This window comes from Carassius auratus, chromosome 12 (assembly GCF_003368295.1).
Source record: "Carassius auratus strain Wakin chromosome 12, ASM336829v1, whole genome shotgun sequence".
NCBI lineage: Eukaryota > Metazoa > Chordata > Actinopteri > Cypriniformes > Cyprinidae > Carassius > Carassius auratus.
The window spans coordinates 21,102,285-21,118,184 of NC_039254.1; the positions used below are offsets into that span (position 1 = coordinate 21,102,285).

The 15,900-nt window shown below is 46.4% G+C and overlaps 2 protein-coding genes across 4 annotated transcripts in view; one reads left to right on the plus strand and one right to left on the minus strand.

The window, feature by feature from the left end:
• Positions 1-15,900, minus strand: part of adprh (ADP-ribosylarginine hydrolase) — a 222,517-nt gene that overhangs the window by 22,947 nt on the left and 183,670 nt on the right. The gene's annotated exons all lie outside the window — the stretch shown is intronic.
• Positions 346-14,304, plus strand: LOC113112132 (uncharacterized). Its single transcript, XM_026277586.1, has 2 exons — positions 346-1,392; positions 12,144-14,304. The coding sequence occupies exon 2, from the start codon at positions 12,145-12,147 to the stop codon at positions 13,909-13,911; it is 1,767 nt and encodes a 588-aa protein (XP_026133371.1). The 5' UTR covers positions 346-1,392; position 12,144; the 3' UTR covers positions 13,912-14,304.

Here is a 15,900-nt window from a genome sequence, read left to right on the forward strand (position 1 = left end):
TTGGAGTCAACAACTCTCTATGGTGGAGTACGCACACAACTCGTTACCAGTGTCAGCTACGGGCCTTACTCCGTTTGAGTGTAGTTTAGGTTACCAGCCACCAGTTTTTCCCAGTACGGAATCCGAAGTTGCGGTCCCCTCCGCTCACGCCTTCGTCCAGAGGTGTCACCACACTTGGACTAGAGCCCGTGAGACTCTTCTCCAAGTGGGGGCGCGCGCCAAGGCCGATCGCCACCGGTTAAGCCTCCCGTATACGTCGTTGGTCAAAAAGTGTGGCTTTCTACTAAGAACATTCCTCTCCGTTCCGTCTCTAATAAGCTTGCTCCGAAATTTATTGGCCCGTTTCCTGTCACCAAGATCATTAGTCCAGTGGCAGTCCGCCTCAAACTTCCTCCCACGTACAGGAGAATTCACCCCGCCTTCCATGTCTCTAAAATCAAGCCCGTGTTTTGGGCACCTATTAATCCGCCTGTCCCGGTTCCTCCCCCGCCACGTCTCATAGATGGGGAACCCACTTATTTGGTTAACCGTATTCTGGACTCGAGAAGTAGGGGACGCGGATTTCAGTACCTGGTGGACTGGGAGGGTTACGGTCTGGAGGAGAGAAGTTGGGTTCCTGCTAGAGACATTCTGGATCACTCTCTGATCGATGATTACAATCGTCAGGTAAGACCGTCAGCGTTCGTAGGGGAGGGGGTACTGTCACGGTTCATGAATTCACTCTCTCTCTCTCGTCTATCGTGTTGTTATGTGTGTGTCTATGGGCGTGGTCACTGATCAGCGATGATCAGCAGCGCCAGCTGGTTTCATTTGTTTGTGGCCTATATAAGTGCAGTAACTGGTGTTTCATGTTGTCAGATCATTGTTTCTCCCTGGTGTGCTCCCGTACCTGTTTCCTGTGTCCTAGTTCCTGCCTGAGTCTTCTTGTTGTCGTCGTCGTCTTGGATCTTCACACTTCTCTGGATTATTACCTTCACCTTCACGAGGATTGCGCACTCACCGGGATTCGGGGGATCATCACCGAAGCAGCACCATCATCGTTGCCCACTGTAACACCAATGAGCGGATGGTATTCAACCATCTGTTCCATATTAATGAAACCTTACCCTTCTGACACATTCTACACTCAAAGACCAGAACGTGAGTTAAAGAAAAAAAACAAGGACTTTCATTTTACAACCCTCTTACAACATAACTCTCCACCCTGGGCGCCACCATGACAGCAACGTCCTGGCGGGGATGAGAGTTATAACACCTTGGAGACTATCCAGAGATGCGATATCGAACTTCAAAAGGGAAGACAAACACCCCCCCTTCTTGATCGCACACTCCACGCTGAGGCCGCACAGACCGGACAATTTGAGCGCAGCTACGCACAAGAGCCAGATCAAAGCAAGTACTTTCTTATATCGCAACTAAAATTGCTGTTTAAGGTTGTCTAGGCTATTCCATGTTTGTGAAATCATCCAATGACTTGGGTTCTCTTGCAAAGTTAACTGTTTGAAATTGCCACGCTGAGATTGCTTTTCACTTTCACTTTCTCTCCCTCTCTCTCTCTCTCTCTTTATCTCTCTCTCTCATTTATCTCATTATTATTCTTGTTCATTTACCTTGTTTAAATTGTATTTTCGTTTTGCTATATACTCATATTTACTCCGTGTGAATTTTAGTTATGTACTCTTTAGTCTGTTTTATTAAATCCTATAATTTGCTTGAATTGAATTGTTTTATTGCTCATTGAGATCGAAGTCCCTGAATCGTGTGATCTACGCTACGAGCTTTGTTTTATATGAATTAATTTCAGTAATCTTAGTAGTACAGACACAGAAAATATTGTTTTTTTCCTGATCAGAAGATTAATATTTCTTGGAGTTTGTAAGAAGGGTATTTTTATTGAATTTTGATAAGGAAGTCTAGCTTCCAGTTCGCTGGACGAACAGATTGTCTAGATTAACTTAAATTAATTCTAGTAAAGGTTACCTTTAAATGATTAAATATTCCCTCTTTGGGTAATTTAATATTTGTAAGCAATAAGCACGTTATATTCATAGACTCATGAATATTCACTTCATTTGAGTTAATTATTCCCCAGAAAGTGATTGTTGCTACATTATTATGGTGGAGTTTAATTTGGGCAGCGTTCAAACTTTGTTTTTGTGAGCAATATTCATTTTCATTTTCACGAGCATTTTTGGATGTTAATATTATGTATGCGCATTTTTGAATTGTGAGTTAAGTCGCGCTTCGAGCGAACTCATTTGGCACAAAGGCAAATGTTCAGCACAGCAGCCTAACAGTTTCTAAAAATACCTATAGTCACTGTTATTTTAATAAAAGTAAACTGCAGTAAATGTTAAAAGTCTCCTGTCAAGAGAAGACCAACATTTTCATATGAATAATTAAAAGATGAAGAAATCTTTTATTAATTGTAATATGTAAATCTGAACCTGAGCGATGTTCCTCTGATTCAGTTAAAAAGGCCTTGCATATTAAGTATCGTTATTGAATTCGTGGTGAGCCACAGTGATATTCAAAATTTAAACGATAAAAACTCCTGGTCTAAATTGGCTTAGCTACCCGATTTTAAACCTAAAACATTTAAATCATAAGTGCTATTTTGTTAAATGTTTATGGGAGGCTAACAGATGGACAAAACCTGTTATTAACAGTCGTGTGTTGGTTAGAGAAAAGCTCCGGCCTCACGCGCTGTTTAATTTAGCACCTCAAGGGTCATAAAACCTTTGTCTGTTTGTGAGTTGCGATTTTGATGCAGAGAATCAGCGCTGATGAGCGCACAGAGATTAGATCATAGTGAAACTGACTGTCATTCCGCTATCTAAACACCAGAGGGAATTTTAGAAGTTTCAAGTTGCCCTGTCTTCTGATTCCGGCTTGCATGAGTGCCATCTCGTGGCCGTTTCAGATAAGGCTCTCGAATTACTAACCTCTATTTCTCTCTGTGATTTATTCAATTAGCTGTCTAAATTCTCAATAATTATTTGCATTAACAGCTTTGCTCGTGCGAATATTATTTCAGCATTAGACAATTTTTGCCTGTTTTTGTTCACATTTACTTTGAATCTGGTTCAAACATGATTTGAATTAGAATTTAATTGTTTAATAGTGCAAATTAAGTGTCTCAGCCCAACCACTGATTAACCCATTTAGAAGGAAGTAAGCCATCTAGTGGCAGTAACCTGTTAAGTCAGTTCACAGCTTGCATCTCTCTGATCTCTTTCTTTTCGGTCCTGTTTTGAATTGCTTCATCTACTTTTACCCTTTCTGATTAATTTCATAATTATTAATGATACATTACTGTTATCGTTGGGTATTATAGGGCATTTATTCCGATTTTTCCTATTAATTCTTCTCACCTGCTTATTTTAAATTTAGATTTAAACCAGTTTTGAATTTTAATTTGAATTAAGTTTTCTGCCCACCAGGTTAAGCCACAGAGAGTGAATACGCCCCCTTTGTGGTGAAAACCAGCTTCTTCCTCTCCCGTGCTCATTCCTGTCTTTTGTTATTTATTTTGTTATTATTATTATTATTATTTTATTATTATTATTATTATTTTTATTTTTTATTTTTTATTATTAATTTTTATTATTATTATTTATTTATTTTTTTTTAGTTTTTATTCAACTTTTTTTTATTTTATTCTATATAGCCCTTTTTGTTGTTTATCTTTCTTCTCTCTTTTGGCTTAGGTTATTTTGATAATTACCATCATTATCATAAGCTTTTGTTTTTGTTTTATCATTATTAGGTAAAGCTGTTACCTCTCATTTCTACATATATATTTACTCAGTTGATGATTAAACAAACCAAACCTTAATTCACTTTAAGTTTCCTTTGTTCATCCTTTGTGTATTTGATTGTAGAACTCCCTTGGTGATTGGACAGTCATCTCAGGTTTCCAGTGAGCAAGGGGGCCAACCGGCGTTAACAACATTGGCCGTGAGTGAAACTCGGTCCCTCTTATCTCTGTCTGTTTGCGGCACGCAGTGGAGACATCAGCAATTTGGCACTCCAACGGTGATCAATCAGTCCAGCCGACACACGACGCAATCTCTGGGACCAGTACCTAAACCGGGGGCTAAATCGGGGCCCACTTTCTTTTCTAAAGAGAGGGTTCTGGGGAACAGCCCAATTTTGTAGTGCTGTCTGGCGGTTGTGTTAAAAGTCACAAGCTGTTTGAGAGGGCGCAACGTCAGAGTAACGGAGGGCCAGGGACACTGCGGTTGAGTGTTTGGGAGCGCCAGGGAGGCTGACCGTGCCGCTGGATTCCACCAGGTGAACCAAAAGTGATAAAACCTATCCACTTATTATAAGGCGCAGAATATTAGATATTCCCCCTGATATTTATGTTAAGTGTTTGGTCCATTTTCCTCTGTAAGCCACACCCTTTTCCTAGGTCTCTTACTCCCCTAGCCGCACGTGCTGTAGGCCCCTAGCAGAAACTCTTGTGAAAAGCAGCAGGCTTCGTTTTTTTTTTATTCTCTACCTAACACTTCTAGCGTTCTTATTCATTCCATTTCATTGCAGACCAATTTATTTGGTGTTTTGTTTTCACGGTGCTCTTTCCTATCTTCACCTTTTTGCATGCTGTTGTGATTCTGTTTCTTGCAGTTCACCAAGAGACCCCAAGGAGAGCTAAGTAGTAGAGCGACAACCGAGCAGCCGGTGTCACCAGGTGACCCACGAGGCTATCCCCTGTCAAGTCTCTATTTTGGGCCGACCCTAATTGGACCCGCCTCCCTGTCTAACTGTCTGCATCAGTTAGCCAAAATTCTTATAGACGGCATAGCCGTACGATAGCTCGTTAACCAGAGAACGAACTTGCATTGGCCTCTTTGTGTGTGTGTTGTGCTTCTCTTGTCCGCAGTGAGCCAAGATGTTGCGTGCATCCAGTCCCGCAGTCCCTTGGGATCAGCTAGCGACATGGCTGGAGACGATGACGACCTCCTTCCTGCCAAAGGACACCAGTGACCTGCAGCACTTGAGCCAGGGACAACTGGATACTGAGATGGACCAGCTGATGGCGAACGATCCAACGCAGAGTTACACCCACAAAGAACTTGCCAGGATCACAGGGACCCTAGCTCACCTCCTCATCGCCCAGGCAAGGATCAGCGAAAGGAGCAACCACGACTTGGAGCAGGAAGCCGCGGCTCTGAGACTTCGAGTGGAGGAAGCCCTACAGCATCAGGCCCACACCCAGAGTCGTCTAGATAAGCTACTTCTCGAGACCCAAGACCAGCACGAGAAAGAGAACGCTACAGATCCAGAACTACAGAAAGAAGTGGAAAGACTTCAAAATGCCCTGGAGAATCTTCGTCTGGACACAGACCAAAGAGAACATTTGGAGAGAGAAACCCGAGAGAGACTCGAGGCAAAGCTCCGACAAGGTGACGCTCTCCTTGAAAGGGCTGAAATCGAACTGAAAGAAAGAGATGCTAAAGTGAAGGCCTATGAAAATCACCTGGAAATGGCCCGAGCTGAAATCCACGACCTTACACAGCATAAAGACTCTCTAATAGATGAACTTGACATGGTTCACAGAGAACTGAAACATTCTTATAGCCTGCAACGTGAACAGAAAGAGGAAACACACTCCACAGAGTTTCCCCTGGCCAGTGAACCCCAGCGTGTCAGCCAAGAACTTCGAGCTGGAAAAGGGGGTGAAAGCCTGCTTTTCAAAATGTCACCAGCCAGCCTCCACGAACCCCTGTCAGCAGTGGGGGAAGGAAAACCCTTCCAGAAAGTCCGGGTCACCAGCCACGGACACATAACTCCAAAAGAACTGGACAAGCTGGCTAGAAACATCCCTACGTTCAACCCAGATCCTGCAGGAGGCCACGACATTCACGCTTATTTACAAGATATAGACTTTCACTTGCAAACTGTCACCAACGTGAATTACGTCCAGTCGTGAGGTACGCAGTTTCTTAGACTGTCAACCAGAGACTGTCAAAATGGACTACCAGCAACTGCGAAAAGCTTTGGTGCGTGAATTCTCTGATCCAGAATCAGACCAAGGGCTAGTAACCGCAATGGACCTCAAGCAAGGTCGACTTGAAACCCCACCAAATTTCTACAACCGACTGCGACGTGCCTACTTCGGAGCAAGGAATGAACCAGGCATGGAGGAAGACGTCAACTTCCGAACTTTGTTTCTGCGAAACCTCCATCCTACTGTCAGCCACCATTTGGGAGTGTTAGCGTGCCCGCGTAGCATGTCAACGCAACAGTTACGTGATTTAGCACATAAGGCCTACACCAAACAAAAGACTGTGTCAGAAAAGACTGTAAAACACCCTACTATTTGCTCTGTCTCTGAGTCCCATTCAGAGTTGACCCTAGAGGGCGCCCAACAGCACCCCAGTTATACACCCATCAACCGAGAGTCAAGACCGTTCCAAGCCAGCAGAGGGCAGCGCGGTCGCGGTGGTGGTGCCCGTCCGAAGCACCAGAACGACCGCTCTGGAATATCCTGGGACCGGCCTCGCCCCTCCCATAACCAAAAGGGGGGGGCCACCTGGGAAGCCGGCCGGCGACCCAGAACTAGCCAACCTCCAGCCTCCAGAACACCAAGCCCAGGGAGGCGGGAGGGGGAACACTCTCGACGTGATACTTGGAAACTCAAGGCTGAGCCCACATCTAAAAAGGAAAGTGCAGCCACATCCGAAGCTGCAGAACTTCTGAGAATACTGAGAGAGTTCCTTCAACAGAAACCTCACAAGGAGGACAAGAAGGATAAACCAGACACCGCATGACTAAACCTTATGCCTGAAACCAGCACCACTCCCAACGTCTCCACAACTGAACCAAGCACACAGAACACTGTGTGTCAACCACGAACTATTGAACTAGCTGTTGCCTCATCAAACAATAGCAACACCCACTCAGTCCAGCTGACGTCTGCACCTCCTGACCAAGAAAGCATCATCCCACACACTGAGGTGCCAGAAAGTGCTGTTTTGGTTATCTGTACCCACAACGAAACACACAAAACATACCCTAACTGCTTATCGATCAACACACAAGCCCCAACACCAAAACTCCTGGGGAACCTGATCGAGAAGGGACTGGCTCGGAAACTCTACCTAACCATCACTTTAGAAAAGGAAATGAGACTCGAAGCCCTTGTGGACACAGGGTCAGACCTCACGTTGATTTCGGCTCAACTATTTAATAAGCTCAAATTTGAAGCTGAGAGACAGAATCGAACTCTAAATTTTCACACTTGCAAGCTGAATGTGCAGTCATACAGCCAAAATGACATCCAGCTCAGAAATGTAGCTCCCATCCACCTGACGATCGGACCTATGAGCCTAGTACATCCTATTTATGTCTCACCAATGAACAATTATTCATTTCTCATCGGGAAAGACCTGCTTGATCGCTTTGAGCCTTTACTAGATTTCAAACAACTGAAAGTCTGGGCTCAAGTGCGAGAACCTCTTCCCCTCCAACCACGAGAATTCCCACAGAGCCAGACTGTCGGGTCACAGAGGTCACGGGAACCCCAGCAGCCAGCCATAGGTATCCAGGCTCAACAACAAACCAAGGCTCAAGTTCGATCCTCTGTACCTTCAAGGCCACTAAAGACTCTGATACCTACTGCCCCAAGGTCAAAACCGAACTGCAGCTGCATGATATAACAACAACGGACAGTATTCTGGCCATATGGGCAGACAACTCAGCCATTAGTCTGTCACTATACAATGCAATCACTGAGAAGACACCTGACCTCCCTTATGCCAGCAAGCGCACTCGTTTCCCTTTGAACTCACACCCATCCTCAATGGTGTCTGCTAGAGGAATCTGCGCTTTGCATGTGAAATGGAATTATCGGTGTCTGACTCATTATTTCCTGGTCCTTCCGGACCTGCCACACGATGTTTACATTGGAGCAGACCTCTTGATTCGCCTCAAGGCTCATGTGGACACTTTTAATGAAGTTGTATGGGCCCCATTGACTTTGCAGCCACACGTTTCCATCAACCATGACAACCTCATATCAGGGCAGACCATCCCAGAAGTCTGCACTTTAGTCAACGAACAGGAAACGGTGGTACCAGCTTACACCAAAGGGGTCGCTATTCGGCTCAACATGCGATGGGGTCAAACCTTAAACCACACGCTGGGTTTCTTCCAACCCTCACCTGAATGTGTGGAACTCGGACTCACACTGGAAGCCACACCCCTCACTGAAGTGTCATCTCGTGTAGTCTACATCCTGTTCAACAACTGCACGGCAACTGACATCAACATTCCCAAGGCCTACCGGCTGGGATGGCTAGTAAGCCATGACTTTCATGATTTTGAACTTGTACTACCTGTCATTGGTCCCATTCCACCCGCACTGATACCCGAAGGGAGTACAGACAGTACATTGTTCACTGCACCCTTCAAACTCATTGCCATCACATCTGTTATGTCGGTGCCTAAAGACCAAGTGTGCAGAACGGAGCTGACCGAGGACGAACACCTCACAATATACACAGTCTCCCACAAGAACGTCGGTGAGGCTCATGAACCTACTACACCTCTCAATGCCAACCCGACTGATGACACACCGATGGAGGAGCCTTACCAAGGTTTTGAATCTCAAGTGCAGCAAATTCTACAAGACGCTAATGCACTTCAAAGCGATACAGATCGTCAAGGACTCAGACAAGTTCTGTATAAGTTCAAAGAATCCTTTGCCAAAGACTCTCTAGACTGTGGTCTCACCAACCTCCACACGGTGCGCATCCCTACGCACCCTGATGCTCCTCCCACTTTTGTCAGACAGTACAAGATTCCCATCGCCTCACACAAACCAGTGCAGGAGATCATCGAATCTATGCTTGAAAAGGGGGTCATCCGTCCATGCAACAGCACCTACTCAGCCCCCATCTGGCCCGTCCTCAAACCTAACGGCAAATGGCGACCCACCATTGACTACAGGAAACTGAATCAACAGGTGCCGCTGTCACGATGGCTCATGACCCAGCTAGAACAAGAACTACCCCGAATCAGAGGAGCCACAATCTTCTCTACACTTGATGTGGCCTCTGGATTCTGGACCATTCCGGTGCACCCGGAAGACCAACACAAGTTGGCATTCACATTTGGCAACAGACAGTTCACCTTCAACAGGTGTCCGTTCGGCTACGCCAACTCACCAGCCGAATTCAACATCTTTCTGAACAAAGCCTGCCCAGACGCTAGAATGAGAGGCAACCTGATCTATGTAGACGATGTTCTCATGAAGAGCACAACGGTGGCCGACCACCTGAAAGAAATAGACTATGTTTTGAACCAACTATCCACCGCCGGAGCCAAGATCGCCCTCCACAAAGGACAGTGGTGCCGAACTAAGGTTAACTACGTGGGCCTGCTCATCGGATCCCAAGGCATTGAACCTCAGTCAAACCGCATTCATGCCATTCAGAACATCAAGCCTCCCACCAATGTCTCTGAGCTGCGGAGTTTTCTAGGGGTATGCAATTACTCTCGACAGTTCATCGAAAACTACTCGGACATTGCCAGACCTCTGACAGCTCTGCTAAAAAAGGACTGCCCTTTCGTCTGGTCAGAGGCTCAAGAACACGCCATGAAAGAACTAAAAAGACATTTATGCACAGCTCCGTGTCTTGCTTACCCCGATCCACAAAAGGAATTCTACCTGGAAGCTGGGTTCTCCAACCAATGTCTCAGTGCTGGCCTGTACCAACGGCATGATCAAAACAAGAAAGTAGTTGCCTATGCCAGCAAGACACTGCTTCCACCAGAGTGTAAGTTCTCAGACTGTGAAAAAGCTCTGCTCTGCACTGTATGGGCCATTCAGCGATTCTCCAATTACATTGGGGCACAGAAAGTTATCATAGAGACTTGCCACCAGCCAGTAATGTTCCTCAACAGCCAGCGAATCCGAGATGGCGTGGTCACCAATTCACGCATAGCCACATGGTTAATGGCTCTCCAAGGACGCAATGTTGAGGCACGGTATGCACAGAATCACAAGTCTGCACTGGGCAATGGCCTGGCCGCATGCCAAAACTGTTCTGATAACATATCTGCAGAAGAAATGGGCGTGCAAGAACCCCAACAGCAACAACCGACCTGTCACAGGTACTTTGAAGAGAATGCGTGTCAGGGCATGCTCACAGCCTACGTCGATGGATGCTCCTACAACCACGATGGCATCCTCAAGGCAGGTGCAGGAGTGCTGTGGGTCAACGACCAGCCGTGTTCCCCACAACACTTCAAGTTAGGTCCCCAGTCATCACAATATGCAGAAATAGCAGCCATTCTCATAACTCTGCAGATCGCATCAGCCCATGACATCAGAGAAATCCTCATCTGTACAGACTCTAACTACAAACAACAAGCCAGTCAAACACCAACACCTGTTCCAAGAATGTGATAACATCACTGAAATGCACAATATGACTGTGTACTGGAAGAAAGTAAAAGGACACTCTAAGCTACCAGGACTGGACAAAGACTTAAATGATAAAACCGACGCCCTCGCCAAAACAGGCGCACTACACGGGGAGGTGTGGTCACCCCCAGAACCCACACCCAGCCCCGATGTTGCAGTATTAACCCGCAGCAAACGACCTTCACCTGTGGCAGTGCCCGCCTCACAATCGCTATCGCTAACTCCGCAGATCTCCAACAACGACATTGCGGATATGCAAGCCTCTGACACTGCCATAAAGACAATTCTTAACCACCTCTCTGACCCCTCCAACCACCCTATCACTGAAGCTGAGCTCAATGATGACTCGTGCCTCCGACACCTGTATAACACCAGACACATGCTACGTGTACAAGACGACATTCTGTGGTTTGCACCTGATGACAGCACATCGCCACGGCTCGTGGTGCCACGATGCCAAAAGGGGGTAATGCTAATGTACGCCCACGACACACCATGTGCTGGACACCACGGTGCCAGAGCCACGTATGACACACTGAGACAGGTGGCATTTTGGCCCGGCATGCAACAAGATGTGGCAGAGTACGTCAGAGAATGTCTTGTGTGCTGCCAGTTCACACCAGCAAACCCAAACCACAGAGCCCCACTGCAACGCAGAGGGATCACGTTCCCGTGGTCAGACCTCCAAATCGACTGGGTAGGGCCCCTGCCCAGATCAACAAGAGGCAACAAGTACTTCCTCACGGTGGTGTGCCAGTTTACCAAGTGGGTAGAGTGTCTGCCAGCACCCAATGACACTGCCCAAACCACTGCATACCTCCTGATGAACCATATCTTCTCCCGGTTCGGATTGCCACTGAGAGTCAACTCAGACAGAGGTACCCACTTCACGGCCGAGATCATGCAACAGATCTGGAAATGGCTAGGGGTACAAGCTAAACTACACATCAGTCACCATCCAATTGCATCCGGCCAGGTAGAGAGATCGAACCGAGCGGTGGTCGCCATGCTGAAAAAGTATGTGTCTGCTAATCAGAAAGACTGGGATGTGAAACTACCCCTTGTGTTGATGGCCATCAGAGCCACCCCACAGGAATCAACACGGGTGTCCCCTTTTGAACTCATGACTGGGCGGCAGATGACCCTGCCACTACACTTGCTGTATCAACCAGGAGACTCCAACCTTGTCACTGCTTACACCACATTCCAGTACCTTGACGAGCTCCATAGACACTTGAAAACAACGTTTGCTTTTGCCCAGCAACACCTGCAAAAAAGCGCTGAAGGCCAGAAAGCATACTATGATCGGAAAGCGTCACACCAGGAACTGAATGTGGGCGACAGGGTCTTGTATTACCGCTTCACCCCGCCAACTCAGACAGGCCCCCAGCGGCTGTCAAAGAAATTCCTGCCACACTGGACGGGACCTCATGAGATTATGAACAAACTCTCCCCAGTTGCGTACCAAATCCAGTCGGGGATCGAGAGAACCAGTTCTCAAATGGGTCCACCGTAACCAGATTAAGAGACATGTGGCCACTAGCAGAGAAAGACAGGGAGGGGCCAATGCAAGCTAAACACCAACCGCCGCCATCGAAGCGAAAAGACTGTCCCATCCAACCCGGGACAAACCTCACTGACCTGTTCCCTCTCTCTCTTTTCCCTTTTCCTCCCCATCTCTCTCTCTCTCTCTGGCCTGTAACAGGATGCTGCTGTGGATTCTCATCCTGTGCTTCCAGTCAACCAGAGGCCAGCCGTCATCAGACATTATCACACCGGGTCCTGCCTCGGGCATTGTATTGAGAGAGCAACCGGGACTCCTGATCACGAATTGTCGGACGTACACCCAGAAAGTATACGTTCGACTCGACCCCCGCAACGTCTACAGAGCACACTACCCCCGCGCAGTAGCCCAGTACAGCTGGGCCGGTGCCCGTTGGACAGAGGATTCCCTCCAGCACGCCGAGGCCGATGTCAAGCACATGCTCAACCAACTTGAGAAGATGACTGTTACCCAGGCGGAACTAGGTGGACACAACCGCCGCCCCAAACGTTTCCTGGGAGCGCTGCTCGGAGCCGCCGCTGCTGTGGGAACTCTGTTCAACATTGGTATGTCCAGTGTCAATGCAGTAAATATAGCCACTGTGAGACAGCATGTGGCTGAAATTCAGACTGAACTTCCACAGCTAAAAGAGCAACTCACTACACAGAGTGCATCCTTGCAAACCATTGGAAAGACTTTGAAAGGAACGGTGGTCATTCTCAACACCCACAGCGTGCTTTTGAACCAGACCATGAACTCCATGAAACAGCTGTTCACTGTGTTCCAGAATGATTTTGCCCAAACGCAGCTGGTCACAGCATTAATGACTGACATGCTACGGGAAGTGAGTTCTTCCATCGACAGTCTAGCCATGGGAAGAATTCCACCATACCTGATACCCCTAAGCTTGGTGCAAGATGTGCTGGCTTCCGCCATCACCACACCCACTGATCCTATGCAAATCCACCTTGCCTACTCTCTAGGTAGTGCAATTCCCCTTTACGTGGATCCTGAGCAGAAGGAGATGAGTTTCCTCCTGAACTTACCCATCATAGAGTCAAGCCGAATCTACAGACTCAAAGACATTGTTAATGTGGGGTTCTGGAAGGATAACACTCATATCAAGATACGTACCCCTGAGGTGGTGGCGTACCATGACAACAACACCCAGCTGTACTTAGCCCCAAACCTGCACATGTGCACCCTAACTAAAGACATTCACTACCTCTGCCCCAGCAAACCATTTCTCAGAGACAATACTGATGGAATCTGCGGGTTGCAACCCATGATCAGCGACACGCGTTGCCCTGCCGATGCCCAGCCTCGCAGCCACGTCACCGAGACGCAAGCTGAGATTGTAGGTGATAGATGGCTCGTTAACACTCCAGTACGTACCGCTACACTGACCTACGACCAGCATGACACAGCCACCCGTGTCAATCTGCTCGACCAGAGCATGTGGATTCAAGTCCCACGAGGGGCCATCCTCCACCTCGACGATCTGGCCTTATACCATCTTCCGAGTGAAGAGTACCAATCAGAACTAGAAATCCCATCCTTCTTCAAGAACTACAACTTCACCCTAGGTTCGGAGTTGGAACTGTGGATTGAAAAAGGCGGGCCTCAGCTCATTGACATTGCTCCCGTCGACGCAGCCCTCCAAGCCTTGTCTCGATTGCCCATCCTGAACACCTCACCTGTTGTCCAAGCCTGGACTGCAGCTGACACAGCACTGTGCATCTCCATGGTCGTCGGCCACACCCTGACCCTTGGCGTGGCCTTAGTCCTATACAGGAAACTCAACGAGATGCGAATCTCTGCAGCTAAACTCAAGACAACAAGGATTGGAGGTCTCCGATGGAAACCCCGAAGGGAAGGTAACACACCAGAGACGGATAAGAACCTCATCGAGTTGAGTCCTCAGCCCTAACAAACCCCTGCTACCCGACTGTCAGGATTCACCTGCCATCCGACTATGGTGGTGGGTGTTGTCCGATAATGACCACAGGGCATCATCCGACCACAAAGGGGGAATGTAACACCAATGAGCGGATGGTATTCAACCATCTGTTCCATATTAATGAATCCTGACCCTTTTGACACATTCTACACTCAAAGACCAGAACGTGAGTTAAAGAAAAAAAACAAGGACTTTCGTTTTACAACCCTCTTACAACATAACTCACCACCCTGGGCGCCACCATGACAGCAACGTCCTGGCGGGGATGAGAGTTATAACACCTTGGAGACTATCCAGAGATGCGATATCGAACTTCAAAAGGGAAGACAAACACCCCCCCTTCTTGATCGCACATTCCAGTGAAACAGACGCACACACATTCATGAGACGCACACACACTCAAAAACAGGCACAAGCATTTTTGCTGGCCCATGGACCTTCTTTTACTAAAACTACCTCTAAATGTATTTTAATGTCTCCCTTTTTGTGCTCAAATGTATGTATGCGGCATAGTGGAATATATGAATGTTACTGTGTGTTTAATGCAAACTTTATATGCATTTCGTTAAGAATAACTCTGTACCTTTGGATACGGGACTGGTAAAATCATAATTCTTGGTGTCGGTATAATCGTAAAAACACGACTGTAACGAATCTTGATAGCAAATTACAAAAAGATGCATTGTTTCAGAGGAACGATCTTGCTTAAGAAAAATGTTTAACTTTGACATCGCCATAAATTAGACCAGTGGGCGGAGATCAGCAAACAAAGAAGATTTTTCCCGCCTTAGGTTGTTTACACTTCATTGGCTCATACTAAAAAAATAGGTGTAAATCTAGATTTACTTAAAAGCTCAGGGAAACCTGTATTCTGGGCATTCCGCCAGAGAGAAAAGAGGATTCCCAGCTTTGCAACCGGACTTCAAGAAGTTCTCCGTTATTCTTCTTTACTTTTCGTTTCATTCTAGTTTTTCTTTATTGTCTGCTGATATTTGACTTCGTTCAATTGCCCTCACGAGCCAAACGAACTTAAGTCTAGTCATCTTTTGGCAAAGTTTACCTTCGCGTTAACCATCGAGCTCGCGCATCATCTGCTCTGGAAAGAACCACGCTGAGGCCGCACAGACCGGACAATTTGAGCGCAGCTACGCACAAGAGCCAGATCAAAGCAAGTACTTTCTTATATCGCAACTAAAATTGCTGTTTAAGGTTGTCTAGGCTATTCCATGTTTGTGAAATCATCCAATGACTTGGGGTCTCTTGCAAAGTTAACTGTTTGAAATTGCCACGCTGAGATTGCTTTTCACTTTCACTTTCTCTCCCTCTCTCTCTCTCTGTCTTTATCTCTCTCTCTCATTTATCTCATTATTATTCTTGTTCATTTACCTTGTTTAAATTGTATTTTCGTTTTGCTATATACTCATATTTACTCCGTGTGAATTTTAGTTATGTACTCTTTAGTCTGTTTTATTAAATCCTATAATTTGCTTGAATTGAATTGTTTTATTGCTCATTGAGATCGAAGTCCCTGAATCGTGTGATCTACGCTACGAGCTTTGTTTTATATGAATTAATTTCAGTAATCTTAGTAGTACAGACACAGAAAATATTGTTTTTTCCTGATCAGAAGATTAATATTTCTTGGAGTTTGGACTTGAATTTTGATAAGGAAGTCTAGCTTCCAGTTCGCTGGACGAACAGATTGTCTAGATTAACTTAAATTAATTCTAGTAAAGGTTACCTTTAAATGATTAAATATTCCCTCTTTGGGTAATTTAATATTTGTAAGCAATAAGCACGTTATATTCATAGACTCATGAATATTCACTTCATTTGAGTTAATTATTCCCCAGAAAGTGATTGTTGCTACACCACCGAGGTCCCTGTGTCACCGTGCCATCTGCCTTGTGTCCGCCCCTGTGTTGCCCTGTATTTTCTGTGACTTCCTGACTTTTGAGC

Excerpts from the sequence above, each read along its gene's own strand:
- LOC113112132 (XM_026277586.1), top strand. The coding sequence starts at position 12,145 with ATGCTGCTGTGGATTCTCATCCTGTGCTTCCAGTCAACCAGAGGCCAG.